The 25447-nt window shown below is 34.2% G+C and overlaps 2 protein-coding genes across 2 annotated transcripts in view; both read left to right on the top strand.

The window, feature by feature from the left end:
- The window catches only part of LOC126771678 (uncharacterized), a 75424-nt gene that overhangs the window by 14944 nt on the left and 35033 nt on the right, over positions 1–25447 (top strand). Inside the window, exons 3-4 of the mRNA XM_050491691.1 lie at positions 6021–6112; positions 6587–6688. The gene's annotated coding sequence lies outside the window, so the exon portion shown is untranslated. The remainder of the gene's footprint in view (positions 1–6020; positions 6113–6586; positions 6689–25447) is intronic.
- The window catches only part of LOC126771694 (uncharacterized), a 207146-nt gene continuing 203341 nt past the window's right edge, over positions 21643–25447 (top strand). The window contains exon 1 of the mRNA XM_050491719.1: positions 21643–21646. Coding sequence (XP_050347676.1) covers positions 21644–21646 — 3 coding nt within the window. The 5' untranslated portion in view covers position 21643. The remainder of the gene's footprint in view (positions 21647–25447) is intronic.

Consider the following 25447-nt stretch of genomic DNA (forward strand, 5'->3'; position numbering starts at 1 on the left):
CAAATAATGTGGTTTTCTATTGATAATTTTTTTTTCAAAATCGTTTAAGTAGTAGTATCCAGAGATTACCCCCTACAACCTCACAAACTTTACCTCTCGCGTTTTAACTCTACTACCACTTACCATCAGGTGGAGTAGAGTCATTTGCCCTCCCGGCAAATATAAAAAAAACCTCTTTATTATATTAGTATAGATTAATAAAGTCAAGTCATTTTTTATTTCATAAAGTTATTTTAGTTATTTTTATTTGGGGACTCTACCTCGATGTAGAGGTATCGAGGTAGTGTAATAATGATATGATACGTCGTATAGTTTTAGATATAATGTTAATTAACTTATATTAAAAATAATTATTTAATTTTTAAGATATATCTACAAGAATTTTAATCATAGTTATTTATTGTCTATAATACTTTTTTTTTTTAATTTTAACCTTCGATTATTTTACACATGTATAAAATATATTTGTTCCTGTATACAAGACCACCATATTTATTCTAGAGAGAAATATGAATAAGCTAATATTAAATGGAGAGGGCCACATATGGGCCACCTGATGATAAGTGGTCACTAACGTCCATAGACATTGGCATTGTAAAAAATGTTAACCATCGCTTACATCGCCAACGCCAACTACCTTGGGAACTAAGATGTTACATCCTTGAGCCTGTAATTAAACTGGCTCACTCACCCTTTAAACCGGAACACAACAATAAAAAGTACTGCTATTTTGCGGTAGAATATCTGATGAGTGGGTTGCCACCTACTCAGACGAACTTGGACAAAGACCTACCACCAGTGTATTATCCTATATAATATAAGCTATTAAAGAATACATTAGTTAAAGAACGACACTTAAAGTCTCTTGATATTTTATTTTATTGTGTTCACTAAACTGTTATATACGATACACGCGTTAGCTCGTTCTAGATTTGCTCTTTATGCTTCATGAGCCAACTATATCTAATATTTGAATTTAAATAGAAGCAAATAAACATTTACATTGCTGTAACACAAGTCTTTAATAGAATAACTATTGTATATAATATCCTCAAGATGAATTTTAATACCTTTCTAATAACATGGGATAGTTTTTGTCGGTTGTATCCTTAGTGCATCAGTATCCCTCTCGCCGGAGACTCAACGGGCTCACGGATTGTTAAAAGAGCACACAAAAGTACAATAAAGATTATATTGAGTATTAAAGCTCTTATAAACACGTTAGTATCGTCGCTTATGAGATAAATCAAACGTAAAGATGTTCTTGTTTCTGAATGTAAATAGGTTCCTCTAATAATAGCCAATAAGTAACTGTGTTTTATACAAAAAAAAAACATGTTTTATCTTTATCTTTAATATAATTAACGAATACAAACTTCAAGCTTTTTTTTTCATATGTGTAATCTTGTACAGAATAATACGTCCGATTAATGAGATTTGAAATAAGCAATTTTATAGACAGGTAGAGTCACACATACATAGGATAGGTCTGTAAATACATTCCTACACATACACGTAAAGTAGTAACTGCATACCGTAATTGCATAGTCCAAGAGCGTCGATTAGCTCACTTGTAGGTTGGCAAACTTCCCTAACTCAGTTTGTGAAAGCCACAGCTCCCAGACTAACTGCGTTACGTCGGTTCATCATTCCCTTGTTCCAACTCGCAATTCAATTTTACTTCTTGGATTTTATTTTGATTACTTTTATTTGAACGTAATCATATTTATAATTGTTATTAATTAGGATTATAGAATATAGTGTATTGCGTAGTTTATTGTTATTACTTTTTTTGAAATAAGAAAATTATTTTTAAAAGATACTGCAGTTTATATTCGTATTTTTAAATCCGTATTTATAAAATGAAGTGAATATATAAATATATCACAGAGTAGCGATGTCTAGACCAGCCAAAAACTAAAATTCCGTAACAAGTTGAATTAAAGAGGTAAAAATCAGATTCTTCCATCCTAACCGGTTCACGTGTCCAAACTCCAAGGGGTGGTAATGTGCTAATGAATAGAAGGCAGGCCGGGGTGCCGGGAGCCGAGAGGGGGTGCGTAGGGTGGTAGGGGGCGTGGCAGGTCCCCTGGGATTGGTCGCCGCCGGCGCCATCTATTATTCATAAAATAGTTTTTGAGTCGCGCCGCCGCTCGCTTTAACTCTGTTACAAACTAACCTAATAAGCATCATGTCACTTCGGATTAGCCCCGGCGCGTCACATTTTTACTAACGCACCGATCAAAGGAACTTAAACGAGTTATTTTATTAGTAAAATGACGGGGACCGGTCGTTTCGCGAATTGGGTAAATTTATTAATTTTTAAAATCTATTAACGAATTGGCAGCGGAGGAAGTTTTTAAAAGCGGTTATAAAAAGCGGCTTAAGCGAAAGTATTAAATATGTAGGGGCAATTTGAAGCTCTCGTCGGCCAGCGGTCTCATTAGTGCAATCACGGTCTCAATAACTGGACACCTCATTACCTTCATTTTGTGAATTATGCTTTTATTTATTTAAGGTTTTATTATACAATACAATGAGGAATTTATAGAATTAAATAATAAAAATAAAACTTCTAGTTAAATTTGTCAGATAAATAATTTAAAAATATATGCCTGATATTGTTATGATACAGACTTAATGAAAATATTATGTTTAGGAAAATAAAAAAAATATTAAAAGTAGGTATTTTCTTCTACTTCTTTATTTATACCAACTTGTTATAATTCAAAATAATAGAGTTTTTATTATTCTCAAAAATTTATTAAAAAAAAGATAAATTTATATAAGCCAGAGTTTTTTTCCAGCTCCAGTAGAAGTTAAAGTCTATTCAACTAATACTAATTTAAAATATACTATATTTTTAATTTATATATTATTTGTAATTAAAACAACCTTTAAGAAACATACGGAACCCAACAGGCTTCCAGATTGCATCGCTCTCGACGCGGTCAAACTTTCCCGCTGCACTTAAAGCGGGCCGAGTTCCGCCGGAAGCCGAACACTTTTTAATTTCCGCCACCGAGGGATTTTTCTACTCGCTGATGAACGCTTAATTATTTATATTCAATTAATATAATATTTACAAAGTCGTAATCTGCGCTTTGGATAAGTATTAAATTGTTAGGACTTATAAATATATAAGTATTTATGACTTTCATAATTTTAAATAAGGTTTGAAAATATTTTTAAGGTCTTTATATTAAATTCAACTCATTTTAAACTTAATTACAATTTTTAATTTTGTTTTTATTTTTGAGATGATTTTTATTGTTGTTGTTTTTTCGGTGTAACTAATCTTTATGTTAATTATTAGGTCCTTACATATGAAATTGGCGTTTTGTACGGGAGGAATATAAAGTCAATTTTTTTTCTGTAAAATATATTTGATTAATCAAAGTATGCACCGTTGTTATCTATGCACTTTTTCCATCTCATAGGTAGTTCATTGATCCTTTTACTAAAAAAACCATGGGGGCGAGATTCAATAAACTCTTTGAAGGCGGTTTGGACTGCCGCATCGGAGTTGAATTTTTTTCCTTGTAAGAAGTTTTCCAAATTCCGGAAAAATGGTAATCTATTGGAGTAAGACATTCCAATCGTAGCTCATCTAAATTAGTGGTTGTTTGTTGTGCAGTGTGTGGTCTTGCGTTGTCGTGAAGCAGCAGTGGCCTAGAGCGATTGACCAATCTCGGTTTTTTAGCAGCTGGTTCTTCCTTCATGGTTTGCAGTTGCTGACAATAGATATCTGCCGTAATCGTTTGGCCAGATTTTAGAAAGCTATAGTGAACGACACCGGCGCTAGTCCACCAAACACTAACAAGTAACTTTCTCTGAGTCAATATTCGTTTAGGGCAGGATTTGGCTGGTCTCCAGGGATCAGCCATTGTGCCCATTGTACCCATCGTTCAAGTTTTTTTGCTTTCCCAATTTGCTTCAAGTGGATTAATAGAGTTTTATCACTTACCCCGAATCCTGCAGCTATCTCTGAAGTGCTTTGTGATGGATCCGCTTCCACAATAGCCTTTAATTCTTCATTTTCCACTTTGGTCTCCGGCCGTGTGTTTTCTTTTGCGACATCAGCGCCGTACACATCATTAATCCTTCGAGCTGTTTCTGTTGCACTGGTGCCACAGTAGAACTCGTACTCGTAAATATACCGATATTCCATGTTTTCCATTGTGCGGTAATAAGCGCACAATACCAGCTAAATGAATTTATAAATTTGGAATTCTTAACCAAAGAGGAGATATTTCAGATCAAAGTGGTCAGTACGACAAAACGCTAATTTCATATGTAAGGACCTACTATGAAGTGAATATTTGACATGATTTAATAATCATGTCAAACATTTGGATTAACCATAAATTGAATCATTATTTAATAAATATTAATTAATTGTAATTAAGTATTTTAATCTACATTTCTTCAAACCATAGACTAAAAGTTTCATATCAGTGTGTTCAATATTTTTTTAAGCTATCTTTATATCACGGAGAAACGATTAAATTAATTTTATTTGAAATAATTATGCTGTTTAATCGGGTGCTTAAAAGTGTATACTATATATTAACGATCACGAATAAAACGTTTAAAAACAACAATATTGTGTGTGTGTGTATGTGTGTACAAATAAAGCTAAATTACAAATACAGAAAACATTGTTTTAAAAATAAAAAACAATACATAAAAAGATTCTTTTTATGTGTTGTTCAGATCATTTAAAACCCGAATACAATATATTAAAAAACTTTGTTTATATAAAAAGCGATGATATACAATTTTCATTTAATAACACACAATAATCGCGCAAGTAATAACAGAAGTGATAAAGTCATTACCACCGAAGACAGCTGTAATCCAACGCATTGAGGGTAATTTCTTCTCGTAACGGAATGACATTACCGGCAAGAATAATAGGAAAGCCATGAGGGGGACCGCCCTAGCGTTTGTCATTGATTCTATTGGACTAGGGTGACAGTGATTACTCGTCTTTCGTTTTATGTCAATTGACCTGTAGGGCTATTCTTTAGTAAAAAACTCGAAACTCACCGCAGAAAACGTTAGGTCGTAAAATGTCATAAAGTGATATGCGACATTTACCATAATAATTATGACATTTCACGGATGAGTAATGAAGTGAGTTCTTATAGAATTGCACTACTGTTATAAATATTGCTATGTTTTATGGGCACGATGATAAATATATTGAATACACCGTTTTCTTGGGCTAAAAGTTTACTATGTTACATATGTGTATTGAAAGAGCTGTAATTATCAGGATAAACCCAAGGCCGCATGTTTAAATATGATAGGCACTTGATGTGTTCTTCTGATAAAAATACTATATTGTGTCATGAAAATCTTCGTTATAATTTTAGGTATTATGTTGACTCCACACTATTGTTTTGGAGCTCACGAAGAGTTCAATTATGATTATCTTTTAAGAATTTTGCTTTTTAAAAAAATAATATATTCACTACGTATGATATAGCTAAACATAATATATCTTTTATTCTACCAAGAAATCTATTTAAAAGTACTTAACAATTGATTTTATTTATTGATTATTTATTTCCCAATAGTTTTATGATATCGTTTAAACACAATAATAAGCAATATATACAAATTGAATTGTATCAAATAAATGCCTTGATATGTACATAAAAAAACATAAGGCATGATTTAATTCTATTCAAAAACATTATCCATGAGAGCACTCAAGTGGTTAAACAGAAAGTCATAAAACCTACTCTGTATGCACCCTACAATGGTGTCTCCACCTCATCAATTCCACGGCTGGTATCGTTCAAACATAATGTCTGGGGCGATCTACGATTTAGCACTCTGACGTAATGGACTGGTCTTCCGGACTTTATGCTATTTTATGGCCAACGTACATTGATATTATAATTTGGAATATATATATTTTTTATGAGTGTATTTAAGATTAAATTATACCATTGTATATAAGATTTTTATATAAGTTAAAAACTCATGTTCATTTTTGTTATATACAGATACAAGCTACTCCTATCACCCGGCAATACACGATGACACATTCGTTCGTCGAAAACAACGACGAAATCGCACTACTTTTACTCTACAACAGGTAAGCTGGACAGAATGTGAATGGAAGTGTCATTTATTATTAGTAACGTATACAAAATAAGAAGGTTATAATTATTCGAAGCGTCTTTTATTTAATTTTTATATATTTTATGATTACCTACTCGAAAATGGCTTAGCCGATTTGAATGATTCAAACTGGGGAAAGTTCCCAAGGATACCCATATACTTATTTGACATATAGCTTAAAGTTTTTAACGAAATTAATTCATACTTTTCAAGAAATTTGGTCTACATCTTAAAAAGTGACGTGATTTTATTTGATTTGATTTTTTTAATTATATTATATTTATGAATATTTTGTTAACGTTTTGTTTTGTTGCTAATATTTGGTCGAAATCGACGTAGTTTCTGAGTTTTAAGAAAACGTATTTTTATTATTATAGATTAATAAATTAAAAAGTAAGTAATTTTTCGATATTTAAATTTGATTGATGCCATATTGTTTACCAATTAGCTGGAGGAGTTGGAGACTGCGTTTGCGCAAACTCACTATCCCGACGTATTCACACGGGAAGACCTAGCGCTCAAAATCAATCTCACTGAAGCAAGAGTACAGGTAAGATCAATTTGTATTTAAAATATTTAAGCTTTACATATTATTTAAATATTCAAGTGAATTCATATGGTATTGAACTATATTGAATCTAAATTGTTTTTTTTTATAAATTATGGTTTTTTTTTAATATTTATAACTTATTTCGATGACCTTGACATTGCAAGCGTCATAGTAAGTGAGTGCTTGACACTTCATTTAAGACGAAAACGAAAGAATTTTCTTTTTCTCAATAATTCATCATGCGATTTAGTAAATTAAATTTTAAAAATGTTCCAATTTTTCATTTCAGAAATTTACTATATTGAGTACAGTTGTTTTCTTTGTATTGTTACGAGAATTTATACATATTTATAGACTTAAAATATCTGTAGCACCGTTTTTTGTAAACCTTTACCTGTCCTAAGCATCAAGCGTATAGTCTTGAGTATACCCATAATACTGTAATGTCTTTTACATTATGTACGCTTACGTTCTGGTTTCAACCGGATATAACCGGTTACAGGCGGTACCGTCACGCCTGGTTTTAGTGAAATTGGCCGACGCAACGGGCGTGTTTTATTTATGCCGAAGTAAAAATTGCCCAATTCCGTCGGCGGAGCACGCAAAAGCTACAATTTAGTGGCTCGCCTGTCGCTCCCGTGCGCGTTTTATGGGCTTTGAATGTGACTCGGAAATCAGTTGAATGGTAATGGTTTTAGGTAACGCTTTACGATTTCTAAGGGGTTTAGTACTAAATAAGTGTGTGGTTTGGTTTAAATGTTGTTTCTTTAGAAATCATTTAAGGACTCTTAATGTCCATTAGTGTAACCAGTATTTTTTATAATTGTTAATTAATAAAAAAAATTGAGTTACACAAAAAACAATCTTGTATTCTGATTTTTTTTTTATTTTACTATATTAAGAGTAATGGTAAAATTAAGGCACTTGAAATAAAGTTTAATGGTAATTTGAAAGTAATTTCGCATGCATATATCAATCTCTATACCACTTAACCGTTTAACCAAGCATTTATGTTTAAAATGAACTCGAACGTATTTCAAATATCATTTGAGTCGTATTAATACAGCTGTATATCACATCAGACCCTCATAAAACAGTCACACGTCAATTTGTGCCAAACAAGTGCACTCAGCAAAACTAGTCGATATTGAATTTCGATCGTACTTCGATATCCACTTCCATTAGTTAACTAGTATTGTCAGAATACACTTCAATTGCCGAAACCGCAAAACAGTTGAGTTGAACTCCAGGTGACCAGTCCCGCTTGACCTTTGGACCTGTCATATGACTTGAGAATTGAACATTTTTGAATTTCATGAAATAGAAACATCTTTGATTTAACAATATTTAAATTTATCTTTTAATTGTAAGTAATTATCAATAATACTCTGATTAACAAAGAATTTCAATTGTTACTAAGAACCTTTAACAACTTAATAAGTAGTTCGAAAGTTACGGGTTTTGTTGGTTTTCAAAAATTACGTCCAAATAATTGTGTATGTAAATTTTTATTTAATTATGTGTATATGTATTAATTTTTGTCTGTATACTATATACATTTTGCTTGGATCATTGGTTTAGTGATAAGGCCGCCATGCATCTTTTATAATCATGAGATGGAAGGTAAACTCGAAATAAATAACATATCATGTTATCATGTACGCAAATAATTAGAAAATTAAAAAAATCAGTCGCATTTTAACCCAGCCACTAAAATGATTAATTTATAATATTTATAATATATATAAAGGATTGAATGTTTGAATTAACATTTGAATATATTATATTGGAATGGTATACATTTATTTTCTAAAACGTACAAGGCATACGTGCCAAAGACCAGTTTATACTGGCTATCTATAACGCGTTTAAGTCGCTCATCTCGAAATGGTATTACGGTATGCCCCTTCCACCGAATGCCCTGGGATTAGGGGTGTCGCGTTAGCTAAGTGGCTCTAAACTGGTTACCTGGTATACCTTGAGTGATTTTAAGTAGATTGAAATGAATTTTTATCCTGAAATAATAAGTAAATATTTATGTGTCTGTTTTTGTAAGTCATATTGCTTGACATATTTCATTAGAGTTACGTAAACATCATTATTTTTGAAAAACTTCTAGAAATATAAAAGCGCATATAATAAATACAACGCTACTATTGGGAAACATTCCATTTTTAAACGTACGCACGACACGTAATTATAGGAAATAAATGAAGATTTAAAAAAAAAATTATGATTTGGATATTATGTTCCAATTAGTTAAATATTAGTTCAAGGGAATATTATTATCTAGGGTAATAATTGTTATAGTATAATATTAACAATGGTATAAAATAACATATGGTATAAAATGTAAATTAAAACACATTTTTGATAAACTCAATTATTTAGCATTTATTTTTCCAAAATCAAAACGAAAGTTCAATCAAAAATCAATCAACAGCCAATCGTTGTCCACTGCTGAACATAGGCCTCTCCCAAGGTGCGCCAAAGCTCCCTGTCCTCCGCCTTCCGCATCCAGTTGGTGCCCGCCACCTTCTTAAGGTCGTCGGTCCACCTGGCTGGAGGGCGCCCTACGCTGCGCTTGCCGATTCGCGGTCTCCACTCTAGGACTCGTCTGCTCCAACGGCCATCGGTCCTACGACATACGTGACCAGCCCACTGCCACTTCAGCCTGCTAATTTTGCAAGCTATGTCGGTGACTCCGGTTCTTTTCCGGATAATCTCATTTCTGATCTTATCCTTCAAAGATACTCCGAGCATAGCTCGCTCCATAGCACGCTGAGCGACTTTGAATTTGTGGACTAGTCCCGCAGTTAGTGTCCACGTTTCGGCACCGTATGTCATGGCAGGTAAGACGCATTGGTTGAAGACTTTCGTCTTCAAACATTGCGGTATAGACGACTTGAGGACTTGACGAAGGTGCCAAGATGAAGATGAAGCCAAATGCTGCCCATCCCAAGCGAATTCTTCGATCGGCTTCCTTCTCGAAGTTCGAGAACTTCGAGAACTTCGAGAAACGAAAGTTAAGGCTTTTTTTTTTTTACACTTTATAATATTACCAAGGCAAGTCATTTTTAAATGTAATAATGAACCAAAATTTTATTATACGAATTCTTCACACATAAAAAAATAAACTTATCTAAAAAAGTAACTTGATACTGATGATAATGCTATCCTGGCCGATTTCGGTCACGCTGTGCATGCTCAAGAGGGACTAGAGATACAAGTGTGTGCGCAAATAAAAGTGCACTTTCTTTTTCTTCGCTTTTATAATCTACGATGGCAAATCCGACTCGAAAAGTATTCAAGCGTTCAACGATTTCACGTGCTTTTTGTGCTGCAAAATTCTTGGAAGAAATAGCTAATGATATTTTATTGACTTGACTCAAACCCTCGCGAATTTTATCCGCTAGCTACTAGAGAATCTTAGTCGTATTATTCTTTAATCGTAATGAATATAAATATTACATTTGAACACGTCATCAGTCAAATTCACCGTCCCTTGATACTTCGAAAATTTATTTTAATATTTATATATTTATTTAAGTGAACTTATAATAATATTTGTCATATTATTTATAACTAGTGATAGCCCGCGGCCCCGCTCGCGTCATAGGGGTAGGCGATATGTGTTAAGTATAAAAAGTAGCTTATGTTCTTTCTTAGAGTTAAAGCTTACTCTACTTAAGTTAAAGCTTACTTATACTGGAATGAAATAGCACAGATAAGCAAAAAATTATATTTTTATGAGTTGCCTTTAAAATTACACATTTGAAAATAAAAAGATCTCCATATATAACATCACAAATGGCTTATTTTAATCACTCTCCAAAACAAAACAGACATCCCTATACTCGTAGCAGTATAATTGAGTCGGCTTTCAATTTGATTCGCATCCTCGTCGGAGTGTCGGTGATAATTCGCCCGAAAAATATAAAAAGGCGCAGCTGTCCGACATATTGGATTACGTCAGTAACATACCGTTTCGCTAAATGCCCTAAATGGTATCAAATTTTCACTCTGACAGAGTATTTTCAGTTATGATTAGATGTTTTCTGACATCTTGTGTTATTCGAATACTTTATTTCAAAATAGAAATTATAATTTATTTTATATTGCAAAGAGCCTAAATATTTCAGTGGATAGAATGAGTGGATGTTAATTGAATATCTCGACCTCGAACCGGGCAAGCGTCATTGAGTTTTCTTATTTTTAATAGCTGTTGAAGAAATCTTAGAGATGAAATTTGCATGTGTAGGATGAAATTCTGCCTTATAACGCCACCTATCGCGTAGTAGAATAACATCGCAGGCTTCTCTTAAAGAGAAGGGAAGGCATTTTTAATATGTTGTCAGGCTAATTAGCCACTTCATGATAAGTGGTCATTACTGCCCATAGACATTGGCGCTGTAAGAAATAATAATCATTCTTTCCATCGCCAATGCACCACCATCCTAGGGAACTAAGATGTTGTATCCCTTGTGCCTGTATTAACACTGACTTACTCGTACTACCTAACAAATATATATGAGCTATTACTTACCAGTATACTCGAAAACAGTTTGAATTATTGTCTTACTTGACATAATTTAATGATTTATGTGAAACCAAGTTTATGTTTTACTGGTGGTATGGCTATGTGCAAGCTCGTCTGGGTAGGTACTACCTACTCATCAGATATTCTACCGCAAAACAGCAGTACTTGGTATTGTTGTGTTCCAGTTTGAAGGTTGAGTGAGTGAGCCAGTTTAATTACAGGCACAAGGGACATAAAATCTTAGGTCCCAAGGTTGGTGGTACATTGGCTATGTAGTTGATGGTTAACATTTCTTACAATGCTAATGTCTATGGGTGTTGGTGACTACTTACCATCAGGTGGCATAAATTAATAAAGTACCCAAGCAATTCATCGAACATTCATTGGCTGCTTCTTACTGTATCCGAAATTTTATCGCATATCTTTAAATTATTACACAATAAGTATATTGTAAATAAAGAAAAACAATTCAATAACAAACAGGTCTGATTTTTTATATTCAAAACCAAATTAAAAGTGAAAATCTCAAATTACGAGCTAAAATTCTCAATTCCGTCTCAATGACATTGACGAAGCACTCTACAACAAAACAACAGAGACAAATGGCGTGTAAACAACAAACAACAAAGGACAAGGGCGTCACAACAACTCCACTTGTGTCGCACGGAGGGCTGGAAGAGCGTAACCTTATTGGAATTTAAGGGCTGCCAATGAAGCTCTAATTATTATGAAGTAGCCCTTGAGTTGTTATTTTTGAGTGTTTTGTAAACTGTGTGCAGATGATGAGCTATTGAATACTTAAATGAGGTAAAATTTTATTGAAAAATAAGTATTTATAATGTCTTAAGTTAATATTTACCATATCACCAAATGAAATCTTTGTCACATTGGTCGATTGTAGATTTATTATGTGACAACAAAAACCTTTTTTTTTCGTCGGTCTCTTAGAAAGCTTGCTCCTGGCATGTGAGTTCTTGCAGAATAGCACTCTTGTTAAATCTCTTTGTTCCAAGAAATTAAATTCAATCAAATTCTCAATCACTATCAAAATGAAAATACTTTATTCAAATTGACTGTTAAAAATACTTTTGAAGAATCGGCAAGCAACTCAATACATTCAATTCCAAAACATTGCTTTAATGCGGGTTAGCGCATGCACACATGCTGCAAGTTTCATCCATCATGAGCAGGTTTTCTCGTGATATTTTGCTTCACTGAGCAACTTGGCTCTCACAATTAATAATTAAAAAAAACTACAAATTCCTTCATTCATATACCCCTGTTAGAAGCATAAACAACTTCTTACAGCATCAATATGCTGATAACCACGGTATCTAAAATGCTGTTTTTCGGGTATCTATAGCACTGGCTCATTCACCCTTCAAACCAAAGAACAGTAATACAAAATTTACTGTTTTGCGGAAGTATAATCGAAGTTAACCCTACAGATGGGTTTGCACAAGGCAATAACGGTGGTAGGTAGGCAGGCTTAAAGGACCTTTCTATATAAGCATTGTTGTACATTTAACGTGTAAAAATCGCAGGTAAAAGCTAGTTTAATATAAAATATATAATTATCATTTAACAAAATATTTATACAATACAATAAATTAACAATTAACGCTGATGTCAGAGTATAATTTATTTTAATCATAATAAAGTTTTGTGATATCTGACAAACCCCAAAGGTGCAACCCAACCCCGTGCGACAATTGTTAACGACGCGTCGTACTGCAACCAATGTTTTTACGCATTGGGGTGAATTACACGGGACGAAATTCTCAACTCTGTTTCTTCAAAAACAAATATTTATATAAACGTTGCGTATATTGTCAAATAATTTATAAATAAAACATTGTTTTAGTTTCTGACGTAATCAATAAATATTAAGGTTAACATACATAAGTAAATAATTATATATGTTTATCTTATTATATGGCTTTTGTTAAAAGTTATTGATTAAAAAGAAATATTCATTTATTTATATCGCGGTAAATTATGAAAATAGGAATAGTATTACAGACGAACTGACGAGCTCATTTGTTTTAATTAAAACATATCATAGGGTAAAGCATTGGTCTTAAGAACAATCGAGTTAAACCAACCCTATCTGCTTATTTTGAATAGTAATGTTATAGTCTTAAATGAAACGTCAAGGTGCTACTAACTAAATTATACTACTGGTTGTTCGCAATGTGCATTAGAAGGAAACTATCACGAAACTTAAAATTTACATTTTTAACCAATGAAATTAAATATATTACAATTTTTTTTGAACATGGAATTATTTTGTCTAAATATGAACTAATTTCATTAAAATTGTATATTCACTAACATACGTGTGTACTAAGCCACTCAAGCGCTACGTCTCTCTTTGTCAATCACACCCTTTGCTAATTGAATCGGGGGTGTAAATAAAATGACATTTTTTTTTCCTTACGCACTCATTTGCTTAGAATATGTTTTTATGTTTTTCATTCAACATACTCGACTTTTAAATGAGATAAATATATTATACGTCATTAAATAACTCAATTTTGCCATAATATCGTATAATTTAGTTAATGGATGCAAATATCAGAGAACCAAGCATTCTTTTTTAGGTTATAGGTAGGCGGACCAGCAAATAAGCAACGTGATTTTAAGTGCTCACCACCGCTATAGACATTGGCGATATAAGAAATATTAACCATTTCTTACATACTCAATGCACCACCATCACCATCAAAGTCGCTCAGCGTGCTATGGAGCGAGCTATGCTCGGAGTATCTTTGAAGGATAAGATCAGAAATGAGATTATCCGGAAAAGAACCGGAGTCACCGACATAGCTTGCAAAATTAGCAGGCTGAAGTGGCAGTGGGCTGGTCACGTATGTCGTAGGACCGATGGCCGTTGGAGCAGACGAGTCCTAGAGTGGAGACCGCGAATCAGCAAGCGCAGCGTAGGGCGCCCTCCAGCCAGGTGGACCGACGACCTTAAGAAGGTGGCGGGCACCAACTGGATGCGGAAGGCGGAGGACAGGGAGCTTTGGCGCACCTTGGGAGAGGCCTATGTTCAGTAGTGGACAACGATTGGCTGTTGATTGATTGCACCACCAACCTTGGGAACAGAGACGTTATGTCCCCTGTGCCTGTAGCTCACTCACCCTTTAAACCGGAACAACAATACTAAATATTGCTGTTTAGCGTTAAAATATTTGATGAATGTGTGGTACCCATCCAGACGCACTTGCTCAAAGCCCTACCTTGTAAATCTCTAGTCCATTCATGCATAATAATTTATTTTCATTTTCAAACATATTTGCTTATAATCAATTAGGTCCCATACTTTGTAAATTCATGTAAAAACACAACGCTACGCTAAATGAAGTACTATCATAATATTAAACTGTAGGCGAGTTGTACAAGACGAGCTTTCACTTAATTTAAAATTTATAAGTACAAACTTGACTTAATCCTTTTCCATTGTATGTAACACTATACGCGTGGGATGTTTCGTTACCCCTAATTATTATTTAACCATAGTCCCCACTCAGTTCGTATCTAGAGTCGCAGATATTTATATTTGTTTGCTATTACTATGAATATAAATAAATGTGATGAAACAATTTATCAATTAATAAACACGATTTATAAGCCAGAAGGTACATAGGTATCATACATTTCATAAATATAATGCAATTTTTTATAATAATCAGTTTACAATTTCATTAAAAAAAAAACATTTTAAATATTGATTTTGAAATGTTAAATATAAAGTAACGAAAACGTCTTTGTATATTTACTATCTCAAATTTTTAGGAGCAATACAACAATTTACAAGCATTTTATTATAATGAATACAAGATTACATCGGGCTAATAAAAAGTTATTGGGTTTTTCTGTCTGAAAATTCTCAGTAGCAGCCCGGAGTCTGGAGGTTGGAAGTGTGTGCACTCCCGTGCCTCGGAAAGCACGTAAAGCCTTTGGTCCTGCGCCTGAACTCTTTCCGGTCGTGTCGGATTGCCGTCCCATCGGATTATGAGAGTGAGGGAAGAGAGAGTGCACCTGTGTTTGCGCACACACTTGTGGACTATAATATCCCCTGCGTAGTTGGCTAATCTCTCTTGAGATTGGCCGCCATAGCCGAAATCGGTCTGGAGGACATTATTACAAGATTAGATAAATGATAAAAAGCGTTATTTTTTAAGAAGAATGTATAAAGTTATTACATTTCATTAACTAACTCTATGTGCTAAACTTCTTGACCGTTTTTTTTTTGTAGAATATACATAAGGTACGAACCGGTGGTAACTTATTATTATAATCCTATAAAATGACTCCTTTGTCTTTTTTTATAGATTAGTTAGGTGGACGAGCATATGGGCCACCTGATGGTAAGTGGTCACCAACGCCCATATACATTGGCACTGCAAGAAATGTTAATCATTGTTTACATAGCCAATGCGCTACCAACCTTGGAAACTAAGATGTTATGTCCCTTGTGCTGACAATTACACTGGCTCACTCACCCTTGAACCGGAATACAACAATACCAAGTACTGCTGTTTTGCGGTAGAATATGATTACTTCGACACGCGGTAGCGTGTCAAGCCAAGTCCAACCTAACAGAACTGGCGAGCAGCACCGTGTGTAATATTACTCTAAAATTACTATTACTGTAAAATCACTTTTGACCCCCTCATAACTCAAAAACTATTGCACATTAACATGTCAATTTTGGCTCATGTATTGAGACCTGCGAGATACAAAAGTCAAAGTTATAAATACTTATAAACGTAAACAAAAACATAAATGTGAAATGAGTATCGATTTATATCTCATTTATATTGTCGTTGAAGTCAACAATAAAGGCACATATCATAATATTGAACTTGGTTCTCATTTCACATTTATGTTTTTGATGGGATTTGATATAAGACTAAATAAATCTTACGGTGAATTCCTTCAACCATAACTCGCATTATATCGAGTCAAATTCAAATAGATTATATTCGAAACTAAACAGAATCTCGAAGCAATAAGGATTAAGGAGAGGTAATTTTCCACTAATATGCTCTTTCAATTTCATCTCAAGTTTAAGTCAATACTTTCAGTTATCTTGCTATTGTACGTGATCGCGGTAGAAACATTTATTTGTGTTTAAATTGTTATTTCTATATAACTGTAGAAATAAGATTTATTTTGTCTCGATTTTAGAAACTCAGGATACCGTTTGATATATAAAATAATTTGCATAGCTCTATCTTCTTATCTGTTCCAAATTCAAAATCTGTTCAATTAAGTTCTTAAATGCACTTTCGAATTATAATGTAACAAAATTAAATTGAATGTAAAACTATGATTGCTTTTAAACGTAGATTCTACCGAGAGGAACGGGCAAGTAATATAGTAGTAACTCTTTTTCTGGAATGAAATACATAGAAAACTATAAACAATTGAATTTGTATGTATATGCAGTATGTGAATCAACGAACACGGACTCCACGCTTTTTATCATCTATATTTTCTTGACTGCCTCGTTGGTCTAGTGGCTTGATGGAATTCCGCAGACCCGGAGGTCCTGGGTTGAATTCTCAGGTCAGGCCAATAAAAAGTTATTGGGTTTTTCTGTCAGAAAATTCTCAGTAGCAGCCCGGAGTCTGGAAGTGTGTACACTCCCGTGCCTCGGAAAGCCTTGCTCCTGCGCCTGAACTCTTTCCGGTCGTGTCGGATTGCCTGTGTTTGCACACACACTTGTGCACTATAATATCTCCTGCGTAGTTGGCTAATCTCTCTTGAGATTGGCCGCCGTGGCCGAAATCGGTCTGGAGGACATTATTATTTTCTTGTATTGTGATAAAATCCTTTATCTAATTACTAACTCATTAGCACTTAATACTAAAGTTTCATCTTAATATAGAGAGTAAAAAATATAGAGTTGTGTAAGAATATTTTCTTATCCTTAGAAAAACCGGAAAAGCATGATAGACACGATAAATCATCTCAAAACGAATGATAAAGAAGAACTTCCAAAAACGGTTGTTTTTTAAATAACACATGTGTAATATATTTCTTTAAGTGCCTTAAGGTTTCAATCGCTAATTTATTATATTCAGAAAAACATATTTAATGATTCAAAATAATTCAAAAACAACTAGTTATTAAAATTGTTAAAAAAGTTGTGATTTTGACTCGTTTGGGTTGTTTTCAAAAGTCAAAATAACATTCATACAACAATATCAATCCTATTGTGAAAATTCAGTTTTGTGGGAATTATTCCACCACGCTGGTTCAATACGGCTTCGTGGTAATTCGACACATACTATTAGCATAACTTTAACTCCTAACAATATGAGATAATAGGAACAATATCGCTTCAAACATGCATATAATAGGTTTAATAATAATTCAATAAATAAACAAAGGCAACAAAGTAATCCTATTTACGTGATATGAGATACGGAATCGTTAAACAAAGATCAAGATCACGTTCACAAAATTACTGTTATCCAGTCTTAAATATTCCGCAATTAGTAAACATCCGATTAAAATTTCCTCATCCTCAAGGAGCTGGTACGCGGATAATTTGCGAGTAAACATGTTAGCTACGATACACGTTTCATTTTACGCGAATTACACCACTCTCTACGAGGAATCTAATTATTTAGTGGTTGAGAATTTGTAAATGTGGATACGGTATTTCTTGATAAAAACTATATGAAATAAATTTAATTTAAGAAAAAATACAATGATTTTCATTTAATTAAATACTACTCGCAAGCAATAAACACTTTTCTGTATCAATTACACTCTTGTCATATTATATAATATTGATAATTATCTAGGTAGGTACTTAAGGTAAGTAACGGTTATATCAATGTATTTATAAAAAAGTTAAGTTGCAATTCACGCGATTGTCTTTATGATATCATTCTGACCGTTCTTATTCCGATAGGACCGCACAATCCACCGGGAAGAGTACTGGAACAGGATAAACCGCATATACTCATGATAACTAAACATGGCTAAAACTAAGTCAATAAGTTACCTGTCAAAAAAATAAACTATTAGAAAATCAACAACAAACAGACACGTCAATCTTATAACCCCTTCTTTTTGCGTAGGATGTTAAAGTTCACGCGACCGCAGTCACAGGTTCTAGCTAGGTGGTCAATATAATGTAATAAATATATAACAAGCCGCATCCAAAGTTACTTTCTTCCTGAACAAAACGGTAAGAAGTTTGTGATGTTAGTCGGATCAGAATGATTCGTATAATCCGAGTGGGAGATTAATTTGTTGATGATGTGATAAGAATTTTTCCGAACTTTTATTTCTGTTCGTATAATATCGTGTTCGAAATATGAATTATTATTTATAATGCATTAGCGAAAAACATATGTTTATTGGATATATATACAGTGCTTTTCTATTGGAAATGGGAATTTATTTATGTGTTGCAAATATTTGCAATAATTATCATTATTGAAAGTACATATATACAAACATAAATCTTTATTCTTTATATTCTTTTTCGTTATGGTGATAGAAACTTTTACTGGTGGTAAGGGCTTTGTGCAAGCTCGTCTGGGTAGGTACCACCCACTCATCAGATATTCTACCGCAAAACAGCAATACTTGATATTGTTGTGTTCCGGTTTGAAGGGTGAGTGAGCCAGTGTAATTACAGGCACAAGGGACATAAAATCTTAGTTCCCAAGGTTGGTGGCGCATTGGCTATAAGCGATGGTTGACATTTCTTACAATGCCAATGTCTAAGGGCGTTTGGTGACCACTTACCATCAGGTGGCCCATATGCTCGTCCACCTTCCTATTCTATAAAAAAAAAAACTTGTCGTCAACGCGTGTTGACTTTTCTTTATCGTTACATTTTATACTTGCAGAGAACAACATTTCAACGTTTTAGTTATCTAAAACGTTGAAATGTTTATATATAAATTTAAGTAATAATTAATTACATTAAAGCTTTGAGTGAATATTATAAATCAGATTATTTATTTGTCTCATTTAATACTAATTAATATGTAAAATCATTTTGAGAGGGGGAGGCTCTAATTTGAATTATACTTATTCCATTTTTTTACTAGCATTAGTTTAAATATAATATTATATAAAACGTGCCTTATCCGAAATTACTTGTTTAACGAAAAGCAAAAAAGTTTTCTATATGAGTTGTATTCAGAAGATTCGGGTAATACCAAAGCGTAAGATCCAATTTGCCGATTCGACGATAAACTTTTCCGTGTTTACCTTAATAATATATACATACACATTATTTTGTATTTATTGCATACAAGAGATAACTTGGGGAATTCTTCTCTGGATATAGATCAGGCTCAGTACAAACTGTACATTTCAGAAGCCAGAGGAGATTAAACTAAATTAATATTTTTAATAACGTGTGCTGGCCCATGGGTAGGTACCACCCACTTATCACATATTCGACTGCCAAACAGCAATACTTAGTATTGTTTTGTTCCGGCTGGATGGGTGAGTGAACTAGTGTAATTACTTGACATCTTAGTTCCGAAGGTTGGTGGCGCATTGGTGGTGTTTGGAATCGTTAATAATTCTTACGGCGCTAATATCTATGGGTGGTAGTGACCACTTTTTAACAGGCCCATCTGCCCGTCCGCCTATAATATATAATATATATGTAAAAATTTGAACTATTAAAATCACAATAAATCATTTCTGTATGAATCTGATTTTGCTTTTTTATTAAATAGTTTTTATATTACAATAAATAGCTCGATTTAGGCGAGATTAGGATTGCTCTCGGGCAACTTGGAAACAACAAGGCTCCAGGAGATGACGGAATTACCTCAGAGCTTCTCAAAGCAGCAGGCACACAAGTTCTGAGAGAGCTGGCTAACATCTTTAATTCCGTCCTCCACAATGGTGTAACACCGAAGACATGGAGCAGAAGTGTGGTGGTGCTGTTTTTCAAGAAGGGCGATAAAGCTCTTCTGAAAAGCTACCGCCCCATTTCACTTTTAAGCCATGTTTACAAATTATTTTCGAGGGTAATCACGAATCGTCTTGCCCGAAAATTCGATGACTTCCAACCCGTGGAGCAGGCTGGGTTTCGTAAAGGCTTCAGTACCGTAGACCACATACACACACTAAGGCAAATAATACAGAAGACCGAGGAATATAATCAGCCTCTATGCCTAGCGTTTGTGGACTACGAAAAAGCCTTCGATACCATCGATACCTGGGCTGTTCTGGAATCCATGCAGAGATGCCTAATTGACTGTCGGTATGTCCAGGTGGTGAAGTGTTTGTACGAAGCCGCAACTATGACCGTCCAAGTACAAGATCAGAGCACAAGACCAATCCAATTGCATCGCGGGGTAAGACAGGGAGATGTAATATAACCGAAACTCTTTACCAATGCATTGGAGGACGTCTTCAAGACGCTCGATTGGAACGGACGCGGCATTAATATAAATGGCCAACACATTACACATCTGCGATTTGCCGACGACATTGTCATTATGGCGGAGACTCTGCAGGATTTGGAAGAGATGCTAAACAGCCTGAGCGATTCTTCAAGACAAGGTCTGGGGATAAACATTAAAAAGACCAAAATTATGGCAAACCGTCATGTATCCCCGAGACCAGTGGTCGTAAATGGCTCTCCACTTGAAGTTGTGCAGGAATATATCTACCTGGGCCAAACTATACAACTTGGCCGGCACAACTTTGAGAAGGAGGCTAAAAGAAGAATACGTTTGGGCTGGGCAGCATTCGAGAGGTTACGTCATATTTTAGAATCGTCGATCCCACAGTCGCTTAAGACCAGGGTCTTCAATCAGTGCGTCCTACCTGTAATGACTTACGGTGCCGAAACGTGGACACTTACCGTAGGACTGGTCCACAAATTTAGGGTCGCTCAGCGAGCAATGGAACGTGCGATGCTTGGGGTTTCTCTGGCAGATAGAATTCGAAATGAGGACATTCGCCAGAGAACTAAAGTCACCGACATCGTGCTTAGAATTAGCTCGCTGAAGTGGAAGTGGGCTGGTCATGTCTCCAGGCGCATTGATGGCCGATGGAGCCGACACGTGTTGAAGTGGAGACCACGCTTAGGCAAACGTGGCAGGTTTGGGATGGTTGCGGACTGCCCAAGATCGGGATGGTTGGCGTTCTATGGGGGAGGCTTTCGTCCAGCAGTGGACGGCAAAAGGCTGAAAAAAAAAAAAGTTAAATTAAATAGTTAATGAACTTAGCATTTAAGATTCATAGCTCTAATACTCTTAATTAATCTAATAGTGTATCCTTAACTGCTTTATTGCACTTAGTGGCTAGCCTATAAAGTTGAGACCTCGAGATCATGGGCTGAAATCCCGGATCGGACCTTTAAAAATATTAAGATTTACTGCAGATAAACTCTCACCTTGGAGAGCATGGTAAGTCATTGAAAGTGAGATAATAGAGTGTAGATGTCCTGTGTAGTTCGCTAGTCTCTCTTGAGAATATGGAAATCGGTACGACATCGTCACATTTATTATTTGAATTTATATAAATTAAAAAAAAAAAATTTTAGTTACATAAAAATAAATTACTTTCACCGTGTTTATGTAAAATTTTATATAGATAATTGAAAACAAAATTGTTTTCCATTAAGATTTTAAACTTCTCTCGTATGGATATACGTCGTTTTACGCTACATCAATCAAATTCGAACGCCGAGGCTGAAACACGCAATTTCAATACATTAGAGTTAACTCGAGAACTTCCCGACATGTAACCTGTCACTTAGCTACAACTACGTATTCACTCGGTCTTCAGTCTGCGGTATCTACTTTATACTTGACGATACGATAACGACTCGATCGATACGATAAAGTCAAAATAATTCGATATTTACTTGAGAAGGTTAGTGTATAATTTTGTTAGTTTATATTTTAAATAATAAAAAGGTTAAATATTGAGGTCTTTGTGATTAAAAATGTGTTTGTTAGAGCCTAATTGACTGAAATTTATATCGTTTTTTTTTTGTTAATTCATGAATGTAATGTATATAATAAGTTATCAATGATAAGAATCATGACTACATCTATATCAATAAAATAACAAAGTCATATGAGGTATTCAAACTCTATATTGACTGGAAGAATTCTCTTAGGTATAATGTATATATAATCTTTCCTTTGTAATGTACTTTTGTCGTGTTAAATATTCTTATGATTGGTATATATTAATGCGAAAGTAACTCTGACTATCTGTTATGCTATTATGGTTAAACCACTAAATCAATTTCGATGAAATTTAGTATGTAGCGAGCTTGTACCCCATGGAAAGACAAAGACTTCGCTCGTATGAAAACTAGTAATAAAAAATATGTTTGAAGTTATTAAGTATAAGTATCGTAATCGAATATTAAATATCGTATCGAAAGCATAAAATAGCAACTCGTAAATAATTTGCCTCGATTTTCTCAACATATTTTCAGCGGTCTTTAACGTTAACTTTCGCGTTAACTCTCGTATGAAGTGTTTTAAAACATTACGGTACGCTGACGCAATTAGCTTCGTTCGTAACTTTTAAGTCAGTCAAGCATGTTTTAAGTCTTTTTAAGTTGCTGATGCAGGTTTAAGGTTTAACGTTTCCATAAAGTGGCGAGTTCGCGACTTGTGTGTATGTGTAATTAGTTTTTGTCTGTTTCTATTGATATCATTTAAATTCAATATAAAATTATTATAATATTTCATTTAATATGTTAATTTTTAATAATAGTTGGTAAAAAATATTTTTTTAATCTGTTACATTTGATGATATCTTATAAAATTAATTTAGAAATAAAAACGGTAGTCTCTTTTTACAAACATCACACCCAATCGCTTAAACATAATTGCTGTAAAACTCGTTGAAACAACACAATACATTGCTATTATGTTCGAATCTATTGTACCACCTTCATAAAAGAAGCTATTATGAGACCGCCCGCTAAAGGCTCATTACACTTAACAAACAATGTATTTGTTATTATTTAACTCCACTCATAGCGTGTAGCAAACGCAAACAATCGTCGCTTACCGAACAGTAGGTAATTACCGCGCCCCTACTGCTCGGAACACCCCTTGTAGTCAAACTAATCACCATCAAAATCAACCTTAACACCAATGAAATAAGAACCAAAATCTACGCTAGAAGTTAGCTATAATACGGCAAGTTTACGCTGGTCCATAACAATTTATTAGTCTCCCCCTTACGCGTACTTTAAGTGGTAGTAGCGAGAGATGAAGGGTGTCTTTCAGAAATGGTTGATGTTAGTTAAGAGTGACATAGTCTTATGTTGTGACATGTGTTTTAGAGGTTAAAACCTTGTCACAATGGGGAATGAATCAGATATAAAAATATTTGCTGACAAGGTGGAAAGGATATATGGAATTTTAAAAGAGTTTTTAATAAATGTTTTGTTTTCTTATATTTTATAAACAAAGGACTTCAATTTAAGTTTTAAAGCGTTGCATTTAATAAACTATATTAGAACTAAACTTTTATTATAATTCTAATTTTGTAGAACCAAGATCAAGAGATAGAATAATTAAGATTCAATTAAAGGTCACATAGTAAAACTTAAGTAATCACGAATGAGCTTTTAAAAGTATTATACAAAATTTGAATTTAAAGTTGCAGTTAAGTAATGTACTATATCTGGTATCGTATGAAACAAACAAAAATCGCCTTTAAAATTTTAGGAAGAAACACGTATTATATTGTTAATTATGAGAAACTAATGATAATTGGTTCTAGAGTATCTGTGTGATATTGACGAAGAATGTTAATTTTTGAAGTTCCTTTAGAAAAATCATATAAAAAAATAACAAAATATGGACAACGATTATGACAGGAACCTAGACCGCCGCCCCTGTAGACACTTGCCGCACCGGGCACGTCGCCATAGTGTAAATACGCCGCTGAATATATCCCAATCTGCAACTCCTTAAGCAGATATAATATCTAGATATGGAACATTTATAGGATATTACTTACCAGCTTAAACTGTACCTGGTTTCGAAGGCTTGGAGATTATTCCGTCACGCTGTTCGAACGCGAATATGTGCGGCTAATTTTCATACGGGTTTCCTTACAATATTTCCTTTCACCACCAAGATGAATTATTTACAAACACAAATTAAGCACATTGAAATTCAGATGTGTTTAGGGTTTGAGCCCGTAATCATCGGTATAGACTCTCCAATTCCTTAAAACAATATCTAGGTATTTATTATTACCGTTTTTAGAATTATATGACTATTATTAAAATTGTATTTTATTATCGTTATAGGAATTACAACATTTTAATTATATTAAACTCGAACTGATCGTTTTTGAGATTAACGGTAACGAACAAACGAATTCTGGTTTATCTGATAGCCCAGCCATTGTAATTCAAGAGGGAATCAAGTGGGAGGGAGGGTAGTCTCGACGTGTTGAAATATTAATTCCACCCTCGTAAGAGATAAAAACTATTAGGGCTCGTCGGATTATGGCGGGATTATTATTTTAACTGAATTAGCTTACCGCCGTTAAGGGTCACTTCGAGTTGAGACGTGTCAAAGATTAAAACAACACGTAGATATATGATGAAATAGAAAACCTATAACTCTTTCGCCATATATATGTATATATTTTAATTAATTTCATATTAGACTACTGAAGTTTATTAAGACTTTTGCTGGTGGTAGAGCTTTGTGCAAGCTCGTCTGGGTAGGTACCACCCACTCTTCAGATCTCATCAGTCGTTCGCTCTTGACAGAGTGGTCGTGGTTGACGATGACGCATCGTTTTTGGCTAATGTAGCCCCCGCTATGTGTCTCCATTTGATGCGGTCTTCAGCATCTCTAGAACATTGGACTATGGAGGTCTATGTTGCAGCTTTTATAATGTCTGTCCAACGCTTGGGTACTCGACCGCGCGACCGCTTGCCTTCCCTTGGATAACGAGTCGTTCCATGGAGCGTTCATTTTGAACAATGTGTCCGAAGTATTTGAGAATTCTTCTGCGCCGTAAAGAAATATAGGGAAGACCAGGCTTCTCATCAGATATTCTACCGCAAAACAGCAGTTTGGTATTGTTGTGTTCCGGTTTGAAGGGTGTGTGAGCCAGTGTAATCACAGGCACAAGGGACATAACATCTTAGTTCCCAAGGTTGTTGACGCATTGGTGATGTAAGCTATGGTTAACATTTCTTATAATACCAA

Source organism: Nymphalis io, chromosome 11 (genome assembly GCF_905147045.1).
Source record: "Nymphalis io chromosome 11, ilAglIoxx1.1, whole genome shotgun sequence".
In the NCBI taxonomy this organism is placed as follows: Eukaryota; Metazoa; Arthropoda; class Insecta; order Lepidoptera; family Nymphalidae; genus Nymphalis; species Nymphalis io.